This window comes from Pygocentrus nattereri, chromosome 4 (genome assembly GCF_015220715.1).
Source record: "Pygocentrus nattereri isolate fPygNat1 chromosome 4, fPygNat1.pri, whole genome shotgun sequence".
Taxonomy (NCBI): Eukaryota; Metazoa; Chordata; class Actinopteri; order Characiformes; family Serrasalmidae; genus Pygocentrus; species Pygocentrus nattereri.
Genome location: NC_051214.1, coordinates 33,353,174 through 33,369,723, shown reverse-complemented (window position 1 = coordinate 33,369,723; position 16,550 = coordinate 33,353,174). Strand labels below are relative to the sequence as shown.

The 16,550-nt window shown below is 39.8% G+C and overlaps 1 protein-coding gene across 21 annotated transcripts in view; it reads left to right on the top strand.

Moving 5' to 3' along the window:
• Window positions 1-8,540: 8,540 nt before the first annotated feature.
• Window positions 8,541-16,550, top strand: part of mark3b (MAP/microtubule affinity-regulating kinase 3b) — a 49,895-nt gene continuing 41,885 nt past the window's right edge. For 7 of the 21 annotated variants that reach the window (XM_017683852.2, XM_017683886.2, XM_017683861.2 and 4 more), the window contains exons 1-3: window positions 10,031-10,189; window positions 14,207-14,398; window positions 14,943-14,996. In XM_017683852.2, coding sequence (XP_017539341.1) covers window positions 10,082-10,189; window positions 14,207-14,398; window positions 14,943-14,996 — 354 coding nt within the window. In that variant the 5' untranslated portion in view covers window positions 10,031-10,081. Of the gene's footprint in view, window positions 9,266-10,030; window positions 10,190-14,206; window positions 14,399-14,942; window positions 14,997-16,550 lie in introns of those variants that run through there. The other 14 variants (XM_037537899.1, XM_037537900.1, XM_037537896.1 and 11 more) reach the window with 5 other exon arrangements.

The window sequence follows — 16,550 nt, the reverse complement described above, 5'->3', positions numbered from 1 at the left end:
TCTTAGGAATCAGAGTCAGCTAGCTACAAAACAGCTTTATTAAAGTTGTAATGAGTCACCGTCAAATCCAATATCAAAATCTAGGAACAGGCAGGCAAAGGCAATAACTGGAGAACACCAGAGGATTATGTTACTGTTATAAATAATAACAGTATAATAATAAAGCAAAGCACAGCAAAAAGGTAAAGATATTCTATGTGTTTATCCTTCACAGAATCAAGAGAAAAGAGAAATTCCATGCTGTTTCACTCATTCCATATTTTTACCAGTATTCACATACTCATCCAGCATGGCTTCACTCAAGCACCATTCATATCAGCACTTAAGTGTGTGCTCACTTATTAACGGATTTTGTAAGTGACTGCGTGAGAGGACAAATTCACGGCTCTATTTGTTCACTGAAAGGGGAATTCCACCCTTTTTTCTTTTGTTTCTGTATAATTAAGGAATAAATGGTGAGTAGTTTAATTAGACGTGCTCTGATCTGGAAAAACATGTTCAGAATTGTTCACAGTGGTGGTGATAGGGACCAGATTTCTGAAGAGTTCAATGTGTCTAAAAGTCATATCACAGGAAGTTATTACCAGTGGTGGACAGTAACAAAGTAAATGTCATTACTGTACTTAAGTAGTTTTCTTGTGTATCTACTTTTTTACTTTACTTTTTTTACTCCACCACATTTCAGAGTCAAATATCTTAGGTTTTACTCCACTACATTATGCAAAATCTGTCGTTCCTTTCGGCTTTTGTGCGCATAAAAATGTAACATGTCAAAACAAAAGAAGTGCAAAGAACACCAAACAGGGCACAGTGCGCACATTGTTTTGAGCTTGTCTTGACCTGTTGGCCATACCAACCCACTGCAAGCATATCTACACTGTACTTAGGTCACTTTAGCAGATAAAGCAGAATGGGGTTAATACAAACACCTACTGACAATCACACATCAAAGAATTAGTGAACAAATATAACATGTTACTCTCGACTTTGTGGGTAAATAGACCACAGTATAGAAATGTGTCCACATATGCAGTCCTGACTGACGTGTTTCTTTTTTTCTGAATTTGTACAAACACTATTTCATTTTATAGTAAATTAGTTTTGGCTAGTTTATGTTTATGAGATACAGATACACCATAGAAAAGGAAACTCATTTGTGATCCTGTGATTAAAGCCAGTTTTTATTAAACTTAAACTTGTAATGAAGTTGCAAATCAATCTTAAACTGAAACTTTGCTTGTTTATAAAAGTGATTTCAGAGCCATTCGGTTCTCCCTGATGGAAACTGTTTGCCTTCAGTGTTTTGTGCTTATGATCATTTTAATTGACTTCAGCATCACTAATTAATGACGTTCTATTAAAAGACTGGTTTACCAAGAGAAACACTGGAGGATTTTCACCTAAAATGAGTTCATGAAGCGAGTCTTGTTACAGAAATGATAACAGGACATCAGAGCCATAATTAATCTTTTAGTACTTTTACTTTTGATACTTAAGTACATTTGAGGGAAAATACTTTTGTACTTTCTTTGTGCTCAAGTGGAGGTCTAAAAGGAGAAATTTATACTTTTATAGGAGTAATATTTTACCTTGGGTATCTCTACTTTATCTCAAGTACATGATTTGTGTACTTTGTACACCACTGATTATTACACGAACTAGTTATAAACACTCCATCTGATTCCTGAGACAATGTTTTATGATAGTTTTGAGAGAAAGTTAAATATTTTTGAATCCATTCATAGCAGAGACGTACACCTAGGCTAAAGTATTCCCCAAAAAACATCTTTTTTCATATGTAGCACTATTTTACCATCAGCAAAAAAGCTCAAAATACACATGTAGGTTCAGTGATAGTTTTTAGTCAATAAAATGCATTTGTGTTTTAGCCCATGATTCTCATTACCACCAGTGTGAGGAAAATCAGAGTCAGCAAATTTCTCAACAATGAATCCTTTCACATGTCAGCAGTCTGAATGACAGTTTACATCTTCATGATTTAATAAGGAAGAATGTTTTAAGACATCTAAGGAATTCCCCTTAAAGAAGCAGTTCTGTTTTGCAAAAAACTGAAAGCATTTTGACATTGCGTATGTGTGTGTGTGTGTGTGTGTGTGTGTGTGTGTGTGTGTGTGTGTGTGTGTGTGTGTATGACAAAGCCTCAATAAATAATCAGATGTGATCTCTCGTCAGTGCTGTGCTAGGTGAGACCAAGAAGAGTTGAAACATTTCATCTTTCAAACTTTTATATAAGACATCTTTATTTCACTGTTACACATAACAATACTGTAGAAATCTGCAGCTCACTCACAAAGCAACTGTTTGAGTCAAATACAAAAAGTTCCATCGTTATAACAGAATTCATTGGGGACTTTCGGCATATAGAGTCACAGGCAAAAGTTTGGGCACTCCAGTCAAATTACACGCTTTGTTGATTTTGCTAAAAATATGTTACCATGTTCTCTATAGAGAACACTCTGAAGTAAGCATACTAGGGGAAAGTTACAGGCTTATTTAAAGTGTGTTAGAATCAATCTATAAGCAGAATGAGCCCCTCATATCTATCCAGGGAGCAGGTCCTCTTCCAACAGAGGCCACCATGTTTTACAGTAGCCCAGAACAGACAAACCGAACATTGGCTCTGGAGCACACGTTATGTGATTTTATATCTAAGCAACAGCTTGGATTTGGTGGTGCTCTAGCACCGGTTGGAAGGAAGAAGAAGGAAGAATCAGTGGTTGCTGCCAGTGCTAGCTAACCATTTTGTATTGTGAGATGTCAAATTTTGACAAATGAAGCATCGTATCTTTTTATTTAGCAGAAGAAAAAGCAAATGAAAGTGAATCAGAAGTTTTATCCCATTGAGACAGAGGATGGCAGAAAACAAGGATAAACACTGCTGTGACCTTTCAAATCGCTGTTGAGGGGCAAATGTTTTCAGAGTGATATCAAAGCTGCCCGTTTTCTGCTGCTCAGGTAATTTGGCGTACCGATCGCTTGATGTTCAGTTGGTTGAAAACTGCAACTTCACCACTAGATGCCACTAAATCTTAAATACTACTCCTTCAAATCTGTTCCCTTTAGAGGCCCTGTTAACTCATTTTCACCTAGAAAATCAACAGAACGTAATTTAACCAGGGGGTGTTCAAACTTTTGCATATGACTCACCCAACAACCCATGACTGGGTTAATTGGAACTATTTTGTTGTGTTCCTGTTTTTTTTTTACTTTTTATTTCTTAAATTATATATTATTTTGTTTAATAATATTAACTACTTATTAGTCTAATCTGCTAAAAATAAAAACAAAAACAACAACAACAACAACAACAAAACTATTGCTCAACAATGACAAACCGTTCAGTTAAAATCAAATCTTTATTAATATTTCAGCTTCTTCTCAGCCTGCCAGATATTCTGGTATGTTTGTTTTAACATGCGAAGAAAAGATGACAAAGACAAAGTTAAAAAGAAAGGCAAAAACTCTTTGAAAAATATTTTGCACTCAAAAACAATATCTTATTCAAAGTAATGTACTAGAATAGTGTATTTCCAGAAGTGATTGCGTAGCTTAAGCAATTCAAGTCTGGTTGCCAGGAAGTTGCCACACAGTTGGTATGGTCTTTTACATAGTTGCTTGGATGTTGCTAGTTACTTGTTGTGGTATTCCAGGAGGTTGCTAATCTGCCAGTGTTCCTAGGTGGTTGCTATAGTATTCCTGAAGGTTGCTAGGGTGTTTCCGCGTGGTACTGACAATTACTAGGGTGTTGCTAGGTGGTTGCAATGGCATTTCTGATGGTTGCAAGGGTGTTGCTTGGTGATTGAAATAGTATCCCAGGTAGTTGCTAGAGAATTGCCAAGTTGTTGCTATAGTGTCACATTTGATTGCTACAGTGCTGCTAGGTTGTTGCTGTGGTGACCCAGGGGCTTGCTAGGAGGTTGCTATGGCATCCCAGATGGTTGATAGGGTGTTACTCTGGCTGCTACAGTATTCCACATCGTTACTATGGTGTTGCTAGATGGTTGCTATGGTATCCCCAATGGTTGCTAGGGGATTGCTAGGTGGATACTGGTGGCTGCTAAGATATCCTACATGGTTGATAAGGTGTTACAAATGGACTTCTATCATGGTAATAAATGTTAGGTCTACAAACTTTTGTACCCAATTATTTTCTATGGGTAAAAAAAATTCATTGTTTAACAACAACAACAATGTTATTTACAGTGCATCCGGAAAGTATTCACAGCGCTTCACTTTTTCCACATTTTGTTTTGTTACAGCCTTATTCCAAATTTAATTATATTAATCTTTTTCCTCAAAATTCTACACAAAATACCCCATTGTGACCATGTGAAAAAAAGTTTTCTCGAGAGTTTTGAAAATGTATTAAAATTAAAAAACAAAGAAATCATATTTACATAAGTATTCACAGCCTTTGCCATGAAGCTCAAAATTGAGCTCAGGTGCATCCTGTTTCCACTGATCATCCTTGAGATGTTTCTACAGCTTAAATGGAGTCCACCTGTGGTTGATTGGACATGATTTGGAAAGGCACACACCTGTCTATATAAGGTCCCACAGTTGACTGCATGTCAGAGCGCAAACACCAAGCATGAAGTCAAAGGAATTGTCTGTAGACCTCCGAGACAAAATTGTCTCGAGGCACAAATCTGGGGAAGGATACAGAAAAATTACTGCTGCGTTGAAGGTCCCAATGAGCACAGTGGCCTCCATCATTCGTAAATGGAAGAAGTTCGGAACCACCAGGACTCTTCCTAGAGCTGGCCGGCCGTCTAAATTGAGCGATCGGGGGAGAAGGGCCTTGGTCAGGGAGGTGACCAAGAACCCAATGATCACTCTGTCAGAGCTCCAGCGTTCCTCCGTGGAGAGAGGAGAACCTTGCAGAAGGACAACCATCTCTGCAGCAATCCACCAATCAGGCCTGTATGGCAGAGTGGCCAGGCGAAAGCCACTCCTTAGTAAAAGGCACAAGGCAGCCCGTCTGGAATTTGCAAAAAGGCACCTGAAGGACTCTCAGACCATGAGAAACAAAATTCTCTGGTCTGATGAGACAAAGATTGAACTCTTTGGTGTGAATGCCAGGCGTCATGTTTGGAGGAAACCAGGCACTGCTCATCACGAGGCCAATACCATCCCTACAGTCAAGCATGGTGGTGGCAGCATCATGCTATGGGGATGTTTCTCAGCAGCAGGAACTGGCAGACTAGTCAGGATAGAGGGAAAGATGAATGCCGCAATGTACAGAGACATCCTGGATAAAAACCTGCTCCAGAGCGCTCTTGACCTCAGACTGGGGCGACGGTTCATTTTTCAGCAGGACAACGATCCGAAGCACACAGCCAAGATCTCAAAGCAGTGGCTTCAGGACCACTCTGTGAATGTCCTGGAGTGGCCCAGCCAGAGCCCAGACTTGAATCCGATTGAACATCTCTGGAGAGATCTGAAAATGGCTGTGCACAGACGTCTCCCATCCAACCTGATGGAGCTTCAGAGGTACTGCAAAGAAGAATGGGCAAAACTGCCTAAAGATAGGTGTGCCAAGCTTGTGGCATCATATTCAAAAAGACTTGAGGCTGTAGTTGCTGCCAAAGGTGGTTCTACAAAGTATTAAGCAAAGGCTGTGAATACTTATGTAAATATGATTTCTTTGTTTTTTAATTTTAATAAATTTTCAAAACTCTCGAGAAAACGTTTTTCACATGGTCACAATGGGGTATTTTGTGTAGAATTTAGAGGAAAAAGATTAATTTAATTCAATTTGGAATAAGGCTGTAACAAAACAAAATGTGGAAAAAGTGAAGCGCTGTGAATACTTTCCGGATGCACTGTAGTTACCCCTTTCCCTCCAAATAAAATAAAATGTTATGAATAAGGTTCTAACAAAGTCTTTCTTTAAATAAAAGTCCTATCTTTATTGTTAATACCAAATAACCAGTAGTAAATAATAACACAACAGGTTTTTTCTTATGAAAATAAAAATTGTTGCAGTGTTTTCAATGTAACGATTCAATTTTTCTTCAGTGAGTAATCAATCAAAACATTGAATACAAACATGTCAATATATAATGTTTGCTTGTCAGACTTGAATTAGTACATGTTAAAATTTGTTCATACTAGTAAAAAATGCTTCTTAAATTAAAATGAATTGGGAAATTGAATTCTTTCTAATGACAACTTAACTCTTAAAGGCTACAAGGCTTGAATTTTATCTTGTTAAAATAGCTTTTTATATTGTTTACACATTACATTTGTAATATTATTAATGACATTTTATTTGTTAAACAAAAAACCTTGGATTAAATGACTTAAATGGCTTGCCATGAGCGTCCACTACACCAGCACTGAAGGGCCACTAGAGGGTGGTACATGACCATGAGCAGAGAACCAGTTTAATTACAACGACTGCTTCTGCTCAGCAAACTAACCCATTCCTGCCAAACACTTTCCTAGTCTGTCTGAAATTAAAAAGAATGTATATTGCTTTTTGAGGCTCGTTCTGTTGTTTACATTTTATAGGCTTTATTTAGATGTTCAGTGTTATCTTTTTCTCCTTAAAAAAGGACTGTGTTTTAATGCTGGAGGTGAAAATTGAAACACACAAAGATATACTACATATAATGTAGTTTAAGTTGATCTTTAGCAAAGCCTCTTGTAGTTTCCAGACATGTCACACAAATGTTTTGATGCAGACCACAGACTGTAGCCTACAACAGCACATATGATGACAATGATGATGATGATAATGAGCTGCTTAATCAGGTTTATTTGGAAAATTGTAAATTTTGCCTACAAATCATACTGTTTTTAATCTGTTCTTGGGCACACATACATGGAGCAGGGTGATCAGATGAGGAGTTTCGATCTGACATGAGCTCAGGGACTGGCTGGCTATGTAGAATACCTAACTGGGCCTTCACAATGAGATCTTTGTACAGCTGAGGTGAGGTCAGGGCAACATTTGAGTCAACTGCCGACAGGCACAGCAGATTCCTGAGACAATACCTGTAACAGTTCATAGTCAGGGAGCACAAAGTTTGCTGGTTTTAAAGGCAGATGTATTGTTTGTAAATCATATAATTCATATATTGTCACTAGCAGTGGTCAAAGTACAAAAGTTTTAACAAAGTTTTATACTGCAACATGTACAGCATCATATGCATCATATGTGTCTCCTCCTTTGTCCGTTTTATACTTTCTCACTCTCTCTGAATAGGTCCTTTGAAGGGAAACCAACCACACAGGAAGTGCACAGATGAAGGTGCGGTTCATCCTCTCTCATGTGAGAAACACAAGACAGAGCGAGTGTGCATGTGTGCAGACCTACATCAGGCAGTGGCCAAATATTGTACAGATGAACAGAACAGGCTGTACTGGTTGCCACGCTGTCATTAATGAACTGCTTAATCGCTGCAGTTGAAGAAGAAAAACTCTTACACCGCTATCCAGAAGTGCTAATCTGGAATCACTGTCATATAAAACCTACTTTGTTGCAGATACATGTACAAAATTATTCTTTCAAGTTGTGACTACACTACAAAATAGTGTTAATGGTTAACATTAGAGAGCACTAGTTTCTTGTAGGACACCTTTAGATCCCAATGATCAAATACATCTGGAGTTACTCCCAGAACATCTGTTAAACCATTAAAATCATTCACACTGTGACATCAACCCAAAAGGAAAACTCAAAATACCCTTAGTGACTAATGAACACCTCCATGAACCTACAGAAACTTTCAATACCTTCTATGATTTATTGCCAGCAGGGTACCTACACTGTATTGTCTATCATTAGTGACTTATTGTGGCCTCTGCAAAAACGAAAACATCTTAAAATGTATCCTGATGTCCAGTTAATAGCATTTCAGTCTGCATTGTATACATTAGTATTTATGAAAATACCAACAATTATGCACACGGTAATGTGTGTTTCTACCTTAGATTCGAATCATAAAAAAGTGACTCCGAACCGAGTCTTCGAGACGTCCGTTTTAATAAACAGAAAGTCCAATTCAAGCATTTTTTAAATACGTTATAACTTTACGATTTTATCAGGTTAAATGCGAACATATATGTATCATCTAAAACACTAATAGATTCAATGCGAACGTTACACGTTATAAATTAAAAGTCTGATTCAGTTGGCTTCTCGCTCAAATCAACGGTTCAACACAACGATTCGTTCCCGAGTCCCACAGCACTAGCGGATGGAGTGGAATAATCAGATTGCGTGTTTCTGTTCCCACGCAAAATGATGATAAAATCAGCCGCCGACTCGTTCAATTAATCATACATGAGGCATCGCCCCGCTTTAATTTAAACCCGGCTTCATAATTTATACGCCAGCACTGCGCTGTCTGGTGCTACACCTAAAGCAAGGCTAGGATGAGAGAAGGCGAGGAAAGCTGTCGCTCGTAATCACCCTAGCAACAACAAACAGCGCTCGCGACGCCGCTCCGCCAATGAGCTCCGAGCCGTCTCTGTCCTCACTTCCGGCGCCTGCGCTGGGTTTGGCTTGGCTCTCTCAGCGTACGAGCGGCCATCTTGGATTCGGTAGTCTACCAGGACGGCTCTGAGTGTTTGGGGTTGCAGGAATGTAAGGAGAAAAAAACTCAGGTGTTTTACAGCGTGACTCCTCGAGAAGAGGAAGGTGTCGCCAGTCGGACCCCGTCCATTCACCGGGGATTAAACTTCTCAAAGCGGCGGCCAAACTCTGGGACCGGTTGCTGGGAGCTCCCTCTCCTCCCTTCCCCTCCCCTTCTGCTGCTGTTCTCAACGCTGTGTGCAGTTCTGAGGGCCTCTTAACTGTTTGCTCCTTAGTTTCACTTGCTTTCTTTCCACTTTTCAACTCACTAAGCACCGTTGGCGTGTGGTTGTGGCGTCCATGTGGTCGAGGCTGCAGAAGTTTGCCTTGTGTGCCGCCGGCGTTCTCGGTTGTTGTGTGCTGCTGTAATGCGGCTTGATAAATCGCTCCATTAATGTGGAGTCGCGGGGTCTTCCGGCGTGCACCGCGCAAAAAACTGAACAGCTAAACTTGCGAATTGAGGTCGATGTGGATCCGAATCCATGGTCTTCATCATCAGCTGCCGGATACCTGCTTTCCACCCCTCGGACTAAGGACTAAGGTGCTGCGATTTATCGGACTCGGACGGAGAGCAGAGGGGAAGCATTTTGGGGATAGAGACGTGATAAAATGTCAACCAGAACACCACTGCCTACTGTCAATGAGAGAGACACGGAAAATGTAAGTATAAACCTCTTCACCTTAATCTTGAATCACTTAAGTTAACTTGGCTGTTGTCTCGGCGGACTTGGTCCAGACCAACTTTCCCCAGCATTTATTCTGAACTGTAGGTGTCGTGGCTATAGCTTTTATTTGAACCGTGTTGCCCTCTAAACAAGGAGCACAAGACAAGACTCATGCTGATGAATAGGTCAAATTTTCCATGGTATTACTTCATCAGCCTACTCGTTTCCATTATTCACTTGTGGAGGTTTGGCATACGATACAAAAGATGTATTTAGATCGACGTGACTGTCAACTCAGCTTAGCCATCTCCAGCTTCCTCTTACTTTCGTTGTTGTGTAGCTAATAACTAACTGCTTGTAGACTTAACAGACTAAACACACTGTACTGATGAAGTTTATCAGCAAAGGTACTGACAAGCAGACCACTGCTTTGTTTATATTACGAGTTTCTGTTCTCACACCTAAGCGTCAGGCACGCATTCATCTGATGAAACGAAAGATGGGGTTCCCTTGTCTTGATTGAAACTCGGTTTCGTGGGTTTCTACGCCAGGATTGCGTAGTTTGGGGCTGAATGGTGAAGCGGTCTATGGAGATAACGAGAAATGAGTAAACCTACCTGGCTGATGGCGCCCTTTCTCCGCTTTCCGTGGGCTGTTCCTGAGTGAGGAGCACCCAGAGCCTTTGGTAGCTCCCTCCTCCCTCTCTCTATAAACCCCCACCCAGCCACCCCCCCGGACAGGAGTAGATGCCCGAAATGCGAAATGTGTTTCACGCTTCTGTGAGCTCCAGCCAGCCAGTGCTGCTGGATCAATGAACTACCAGCACAAAAACGGAGTAGCTGTCTGTTCACTTGCCATTCCCTCCACCAATGCTAGGATGAAGGGCTCCCATTCGGTCAAGAGACACCGCATCACAATAGTAAGTTACTGGTGTTTTGTTTTTTGTTTTTTTATTAGAGGCTGAATGAAATGGGTGACAAAAGCGTATAGAAATTTGTCATACACAAGATGTTAAGTGTAAACTTCTCTCATTTAAAATGTCAAAACATTAAGCGTCGGAACAAGTACAGTGTCTAGATGATTTACAGAGATATGCATATCATGATAATGCCACACAGACATAATTGTCTTGTTTTAGTCAAAGCTGGCAGTCATGTAAACCTTAGACATGAGACTGTGCCAGAAAAGTCTAGAAGGTCGTCTAATCCAACAATCGGGGACTCGGATCTGACCTAGATGGCTCTAGGCTGGTATTTTTTGCTTTTTTCCCCCCATTTGGACTCTGACATTCTCCTCAAAAGTACTTCCATTTGGAGGAAAAGATTAGACTTAATAGAGACGCATCTATTCTACATCACATTTAGAATGAGGATGTTTGATTGATAGAGCATCCTTGAGCAGTCGACAAAACCATTCAGCAGTCTAATTTCATAAAGTTTACAATGTGCAGTGCTGGACATTGTGATTTATGATTTAGATTATAATTTAGTTGCTGAATATGAAAGACCCCAGAATGACTCTTTGTAGTCAGTCCTTTTTATCTGTCGTGTGTTTCTAGATGAATATGGAGACTGTTCCTGTGAGCACTGTTAATAATGATGATAGAAAAAGTCACAGAATGTTCTTACACTAGTACATGTTGACTGGCCTCTCGGTTACTGAGAAGTGCATACGCAGTAAAGCGCAGCTGCCTGTTCAGTGTGTGGACAGTTTACAGGTCTGTAGTCTCATTTATGTATTAATGTTATTTCAATACAATAAAAAAAACTGCCTTAAATCTGATTGTGCAAAATTAGTACTAAAGGCTGTTTGTCTGGCATCTGGTTTGCCTTTTTATTTTCTCTAGGGTTTTGTTAGAGGTCAGAGAAGAGCTTGTGTAAGCTAGCAGAGATGTGCAGATTAGGCTTGGGGCATTTTGAATAATCAATAGTCTACCCGACTATGCATGAACGTGTGACCTTAGGTTATTGGTTATATCAGTGCACAGAAATATGCTTCTGTCAGAGATCAGTGCCATGCAAAGTCTGGTTTAGTTAATAACAGTACTTTTTCGAGCTAAATGCACAATAATTACATTTGGTGGGGAATTCTATTCCAGCTATGTGCAGTTTACCACAAAGGGCAATGGATCATAGGAATTAAAGTTTGAGTACTAGGCTGGAGAATATTGGTCTTGGGCATTGAAAGTTTGAGGAAAGAGAAAAAAACAGAAACTGACATGACCGCCTTGACCTATATTTATAGACTACTGATAAAAGCTAGAAACATGTTAATACATTTTAGAAGGAATCAAATGTTATATAGAGAAGATGCATGAAACCTCAGAGTGGTTATCTTGCTACTATGTTTACCCTTTTCTGCCCTAGTCCTGGAGACAGTGGAGGTTGCTTTCTATTGTGATGTTGAGAAAAGCCAGGCAGCCATATGGCCAGCAGCTACCAGTAATATGTGAATTTAGAGCAAATTACAGAGTATGAATTATTGCGCCTCTAAAACAAATGCATATGCTATTTGTAACTAGACTCAGAATTAGGCCTACTTCATATTGTCGTGACATGAATATTATGAATAACACGGCTCACAGGGATGCACAATATATCTTGTTACTGATCCTCTTTGCAGGTATTTAAATATCTTGTTTTTCATACCACATCTTTGTAACTGTTTTGGCGTTATCTCCAGCTTGTCTTTTCCTGTTCACTGTATCTGCTGTCTCTGTGTTTCTCTTTGCCTTCATCAGATATTATTCAGCTGTCTGTTTGAACTCTTCATGTGCTAATTGGAGCACCTCTGTTCCAGAAGGATTGGCAGTGTGTTTGAAACGAAATGGCACACAGATCGAGTCTACAGAGTGTGGGCTAATCTTTTCTCTGCAAACTAAACAAATGTAGAAGCATAAACATTTCCTATAGGCAATTAAACATTGGGTGCCAGTTTCACAGACCCAGATTAAGCCTTAGCCTAAACTGACAAGGATTTCCCATGGTGAAGGCTTATTCCATATCTGGAGAACCAGCCTCTCATACTGGCCAAAGCAGGCCTGATTTATCATAGGCTCTGCAGTGCTGAGATCTAGAGTTAAAAATGAAACTTACTGATTGTCTTTGGAGAAATAATTGCCTGGTATATTTGGCTCCCTTACCAGATAGACTTCTATAACAGAAAAGAAGAGTAAGAAAAAAATTAAATAGTTGAGAAGTAATTTATGGTTAACTAAACTAGGGATGCACTACAATATTAGAATCATGTTAGTATCGGTAGATATTTCCTTTAAAGAAATATCGGCTTTGGACAGATGTTTAAGATATTTCAAGCTAATATTTGATGATGTATTTATTGTATTACAGAGGAGCAGAATGTTTAAATGATGCTGGGTTTCAATTTCAAAAAAGTTTTAAAAACTTTAATCACAGTCTTCGTCTGAATGATTTTTCTTGTTGGTTACACATGTAACTATGGGAGGGTAAACGTTAAAAAATGAATACAGGTCATGAATGATTGTACTGCTAATAAACATGTTATAATAAAAATACTGTGATTTATAGCCCAGATTGTGAGCCACGGCAGAGATCTTTGTGCAGCATTGCAAAGGCCCCAGCCACTGTAAGGTCATAGTAAACATATTAAACTAAACTGCACTGTAATTGTGGTGCTACTGGTGCTACATTGTTTTAGCCATTTCTGATTAGAGCTTTAAATTGGAGAGTTTGAATGATACTGATTTTCACCCTTTCCAGCGAGAAGTAATGCACTGGCTTTTCATTGGGTTGCAATTCGTTGAGTTTGTTTTATAAAGAATGTTCTTCGTAAACAAGCATTTCACTAAACTATTTCTCACTCGAAAGAGGAAGTGGACTCCAGGAAGTGGGATCCAGGAAACTGCATGGCATTTTCTGTAGCCAGCATTATTTACATGCATTTCCCTTCCTTAACTGTCAAGTGATGATGTAATCATGACACAGCTAGACCACACTCAGTGTAACACAGTGTAAGAGTAAGGCTGGGATGCAAATACAATGTTTTTTGTACAGCAGTTAGCGCAGGTCTACATTTATATGTTAATGTTCATACGTGCATGCATCACTAAAGTTTAGTGTTATAGAAAGTGTTGCATTGGTTTGATGTTATTACAGGTTAAAGAAGAGAGATTTAATATTTTGAAATAGCCTTTAAATTTGAATTGAGTGCATACATTAGTTTGTAGAGGTGGATAATATATCAGTATTTTATTAGTATTATGACAGATTATGTCACAACACACTTTTCGTGGATATTATCAGTACTGAAACACTAATTACCATGTTTAATCACAAAGTGAGCAGGCCTTGTTAACTGGATATAGTGCTGTTTCTAAATGGAATAAATATTTTTGTAGTTGTAGGTTTACTACTATTCTTATCATTATTTTTATATGTGGCTCTGCAGGTTCTTTTTTGTCTGTTCCAGTTTATTCCAGGAAAAACTAAAATCTTGAGTGTTATGTATCCTAAAAATGTGTTGAAGTATTGTGATCTATTTTAGCTGTGTTGTCCACCCCTAGTCCATTGCAGTTGATTACAGCATTTTGAAATTAATACAGTTAAACTACCAGCCTTAGATCATCGCATCATTACTATGTGATGTGTTTTTACACCCCTGATTTTTAGTGCTTGTTTTAATTTATTGTATTGTATTATTAGAAAATCTTAAAATTAGACCCTGACTGGGAAATGTCTTCTAGACTTTTCTGATTATACCATTGCCTGTGTGAATACCTCTTTACTGTCTAGACATTCTACATAGTTTAAGACAACAGCTTTGTGCTTCTAGTCGCATCACTTCACTATATTGTCTAAAAAGATTGCCTATTTAAAGCGACCTGTGTGTGTCACCATTGGAATACTCCTTTTATTTTATTTTTTTTCTTTTGATGACCTCTGGTTTGTTCTGTCTGCAGCACACATCGCACAGTGATGGGCGGAATGAGGCTGCCACGCGGCCCAGCCGCTCTGGGGCACGGTGCCGGAACTCCATCGCCTCCTGTGCCGACGAGCAGCCACATATCGGCAACTACCGGCTGCTCAAGACCATCGGCAAGGGCAACTTCGCCAAGGTCAAACTGGCGCGACATATTCTCACAGGGCGAGAGGTGGGTTATAAAGTTTTCAAAGCCTCTGGGAATTTATTTTGGATTGCCATGAGCTGATGTGTCGTGCTCTCATTTTTTTTTCCCAGACATTTTTCACTGCTGCCTCTCTCTCTCTCTCTCTCTCGCTCTCTCTCTCGCGCTCTCTCTCTCTCTCTCTCTCCCTCCGTCTCTCTCCCTGTCTCTTGCTCTCTCTTGCTCACTCACTCCTTTTTCTCGCTCTCACTCTTTCTTTCTCACACTGCCTCTCTCTCTCCTGTTCCCCCTTTGTTACTTGCTCGGTGTCTTTGTGTCTTAGTCACACTCTATCTGTTTTCACTTTTGAAAAGAAATTATCCTAAAATTGAATGAAACTTAATAAACTTAATAAGATAAAATGAAACATTGTGTATTTGCCTTTGAGAATAATCAGGAATGTTGATGTAATTCTAGTAATACACAGTAATTCTAAAGACATTTTGTTTTTTCCCTAGTACATCTTTGGCTTCTTGCCAGTTTCAGGTTGCCAGGGTCAGCAAAATACAATTTTCTTCACTCTTTCTTGCAGGTGGCCATAAAAATTATTGATAAGACGCAGCTTAATCCTACAAGTCTCCAAAAGGTAAATATTTTGGATTGCTATTGAGCAATAAAAATCTTCTCTTCACCCTCGGATCTTCCTCTTTCCTCTCTTATCCTTTGAGAAAAATATATTTAGCTTTTTTGTTTTTAATCAGAAAATTGGAAGGACATTCAATTTTGAAATCTCTTTTAGTTCTGACACTTCACAGACTGAGCTTCTTTAGCTCTAGCTAGCAAAAACCCAAAGCACATCATTTGCAGAGCAGTGCATGTTGGGTAAATGGAGGCTGACGAAGGAAGCCTCTGTGGACTTGGATATCAGAGGCAGCTAATAATAGCAAGAGCGGAGAAATTCGAATGAGAGGCAGGAGTAATAACACCGCATATGCCTGAGCAGAAAGCAGAGCACTTAGATGGGCCAGTGAAGCGGGGAGGAGGGGCAGGAGACAAGCCTCTTGCTCTGTGAGCTTCAAGAAGCCCAGCTTCTTGTCTTGTCTGATGCACTCCAATCAGAGATTCATGTGCTGAAAATCTGTGATCAAAAGCCCTTTCTCTTACCTAATTTTTTCTGATAGGGCTCTATAGATAATTTTTGGGCCCACAAGTGTGTACTGGTGTTCCCTTCCAATAACCTAACCCCCTGTCCCTGTAATTAGCTGGGACTTGTTTTTCCAGGCCATTGATTTCCATTTCTGGACCCATTGACAGCCTGGGAGGAGTGAACGGTCATTTGGGGTGGAGCATGAGCATGAGTGGGTTCTGTGCAGGTTTGGCCTAGACCCAACTGTTAGTACAATCCAGTGCTTAAACTGAGTTAGCTCAGACTTTGTCACAGGGTACATAGGGCTGGGTGTGTGGTGTATGTTAATCTATTCCACATCTCTTATGGATGCAGCTTTTAGATCTTGCTTGGTGATTCATCAAAATTTAATTGAAGTTTTTTATTAAATTTTTTATTTTAATAAATTTTTTAAATTTAAATGTAATTTTAAGGGCGGCATGGTGGCGCGGTGGGTAGCACTGTCACCTCACAGCGAGGAGGGCCTGGGTTTGGTTCCCGCGGCTGGCTGCCCGGGGTCCACTCTGTGTGGAGTTTGCATGTTCTCCCCGTGTCTGCATGGGTTTCCTCCGGGTTCTCCGGTTTCCTCCCACTGTCCAAAGACATGCAGTCAGGCCGATTGGACATGCTAAATTGCCCCTGGGTGTGAGTGACTGACTGTGCCTGTCTGTCTGTCTGTCTGTCTGCCCTGCGATGGACTGGCGACCTGTCCAGGGTGTATCCTGCCTTCCGCCCGATGACCGCTGGGATGGATGGATGGATATTTTAATTTCTAAAAGTTCGATGTAGCATCTGCAAAGTGTTTTTAAAAGACACCATGCAGTCCCCACTCAGCACAGTCAGTATATGGAAATTAAACTGTAGTCAGTCTGTAATGAATTAATGAAAACCATTTCATTAATTGTGTTTATGTATATCCACTTATTCAGCCCACAGCAGTTTAGCCCCACGCATTCACACTATATTCACACGCTATAAGGAGTGTTTCCTTGCATGCTCCACTGCTTTCAGAAAGAAGCACAATAACAGGGCTGC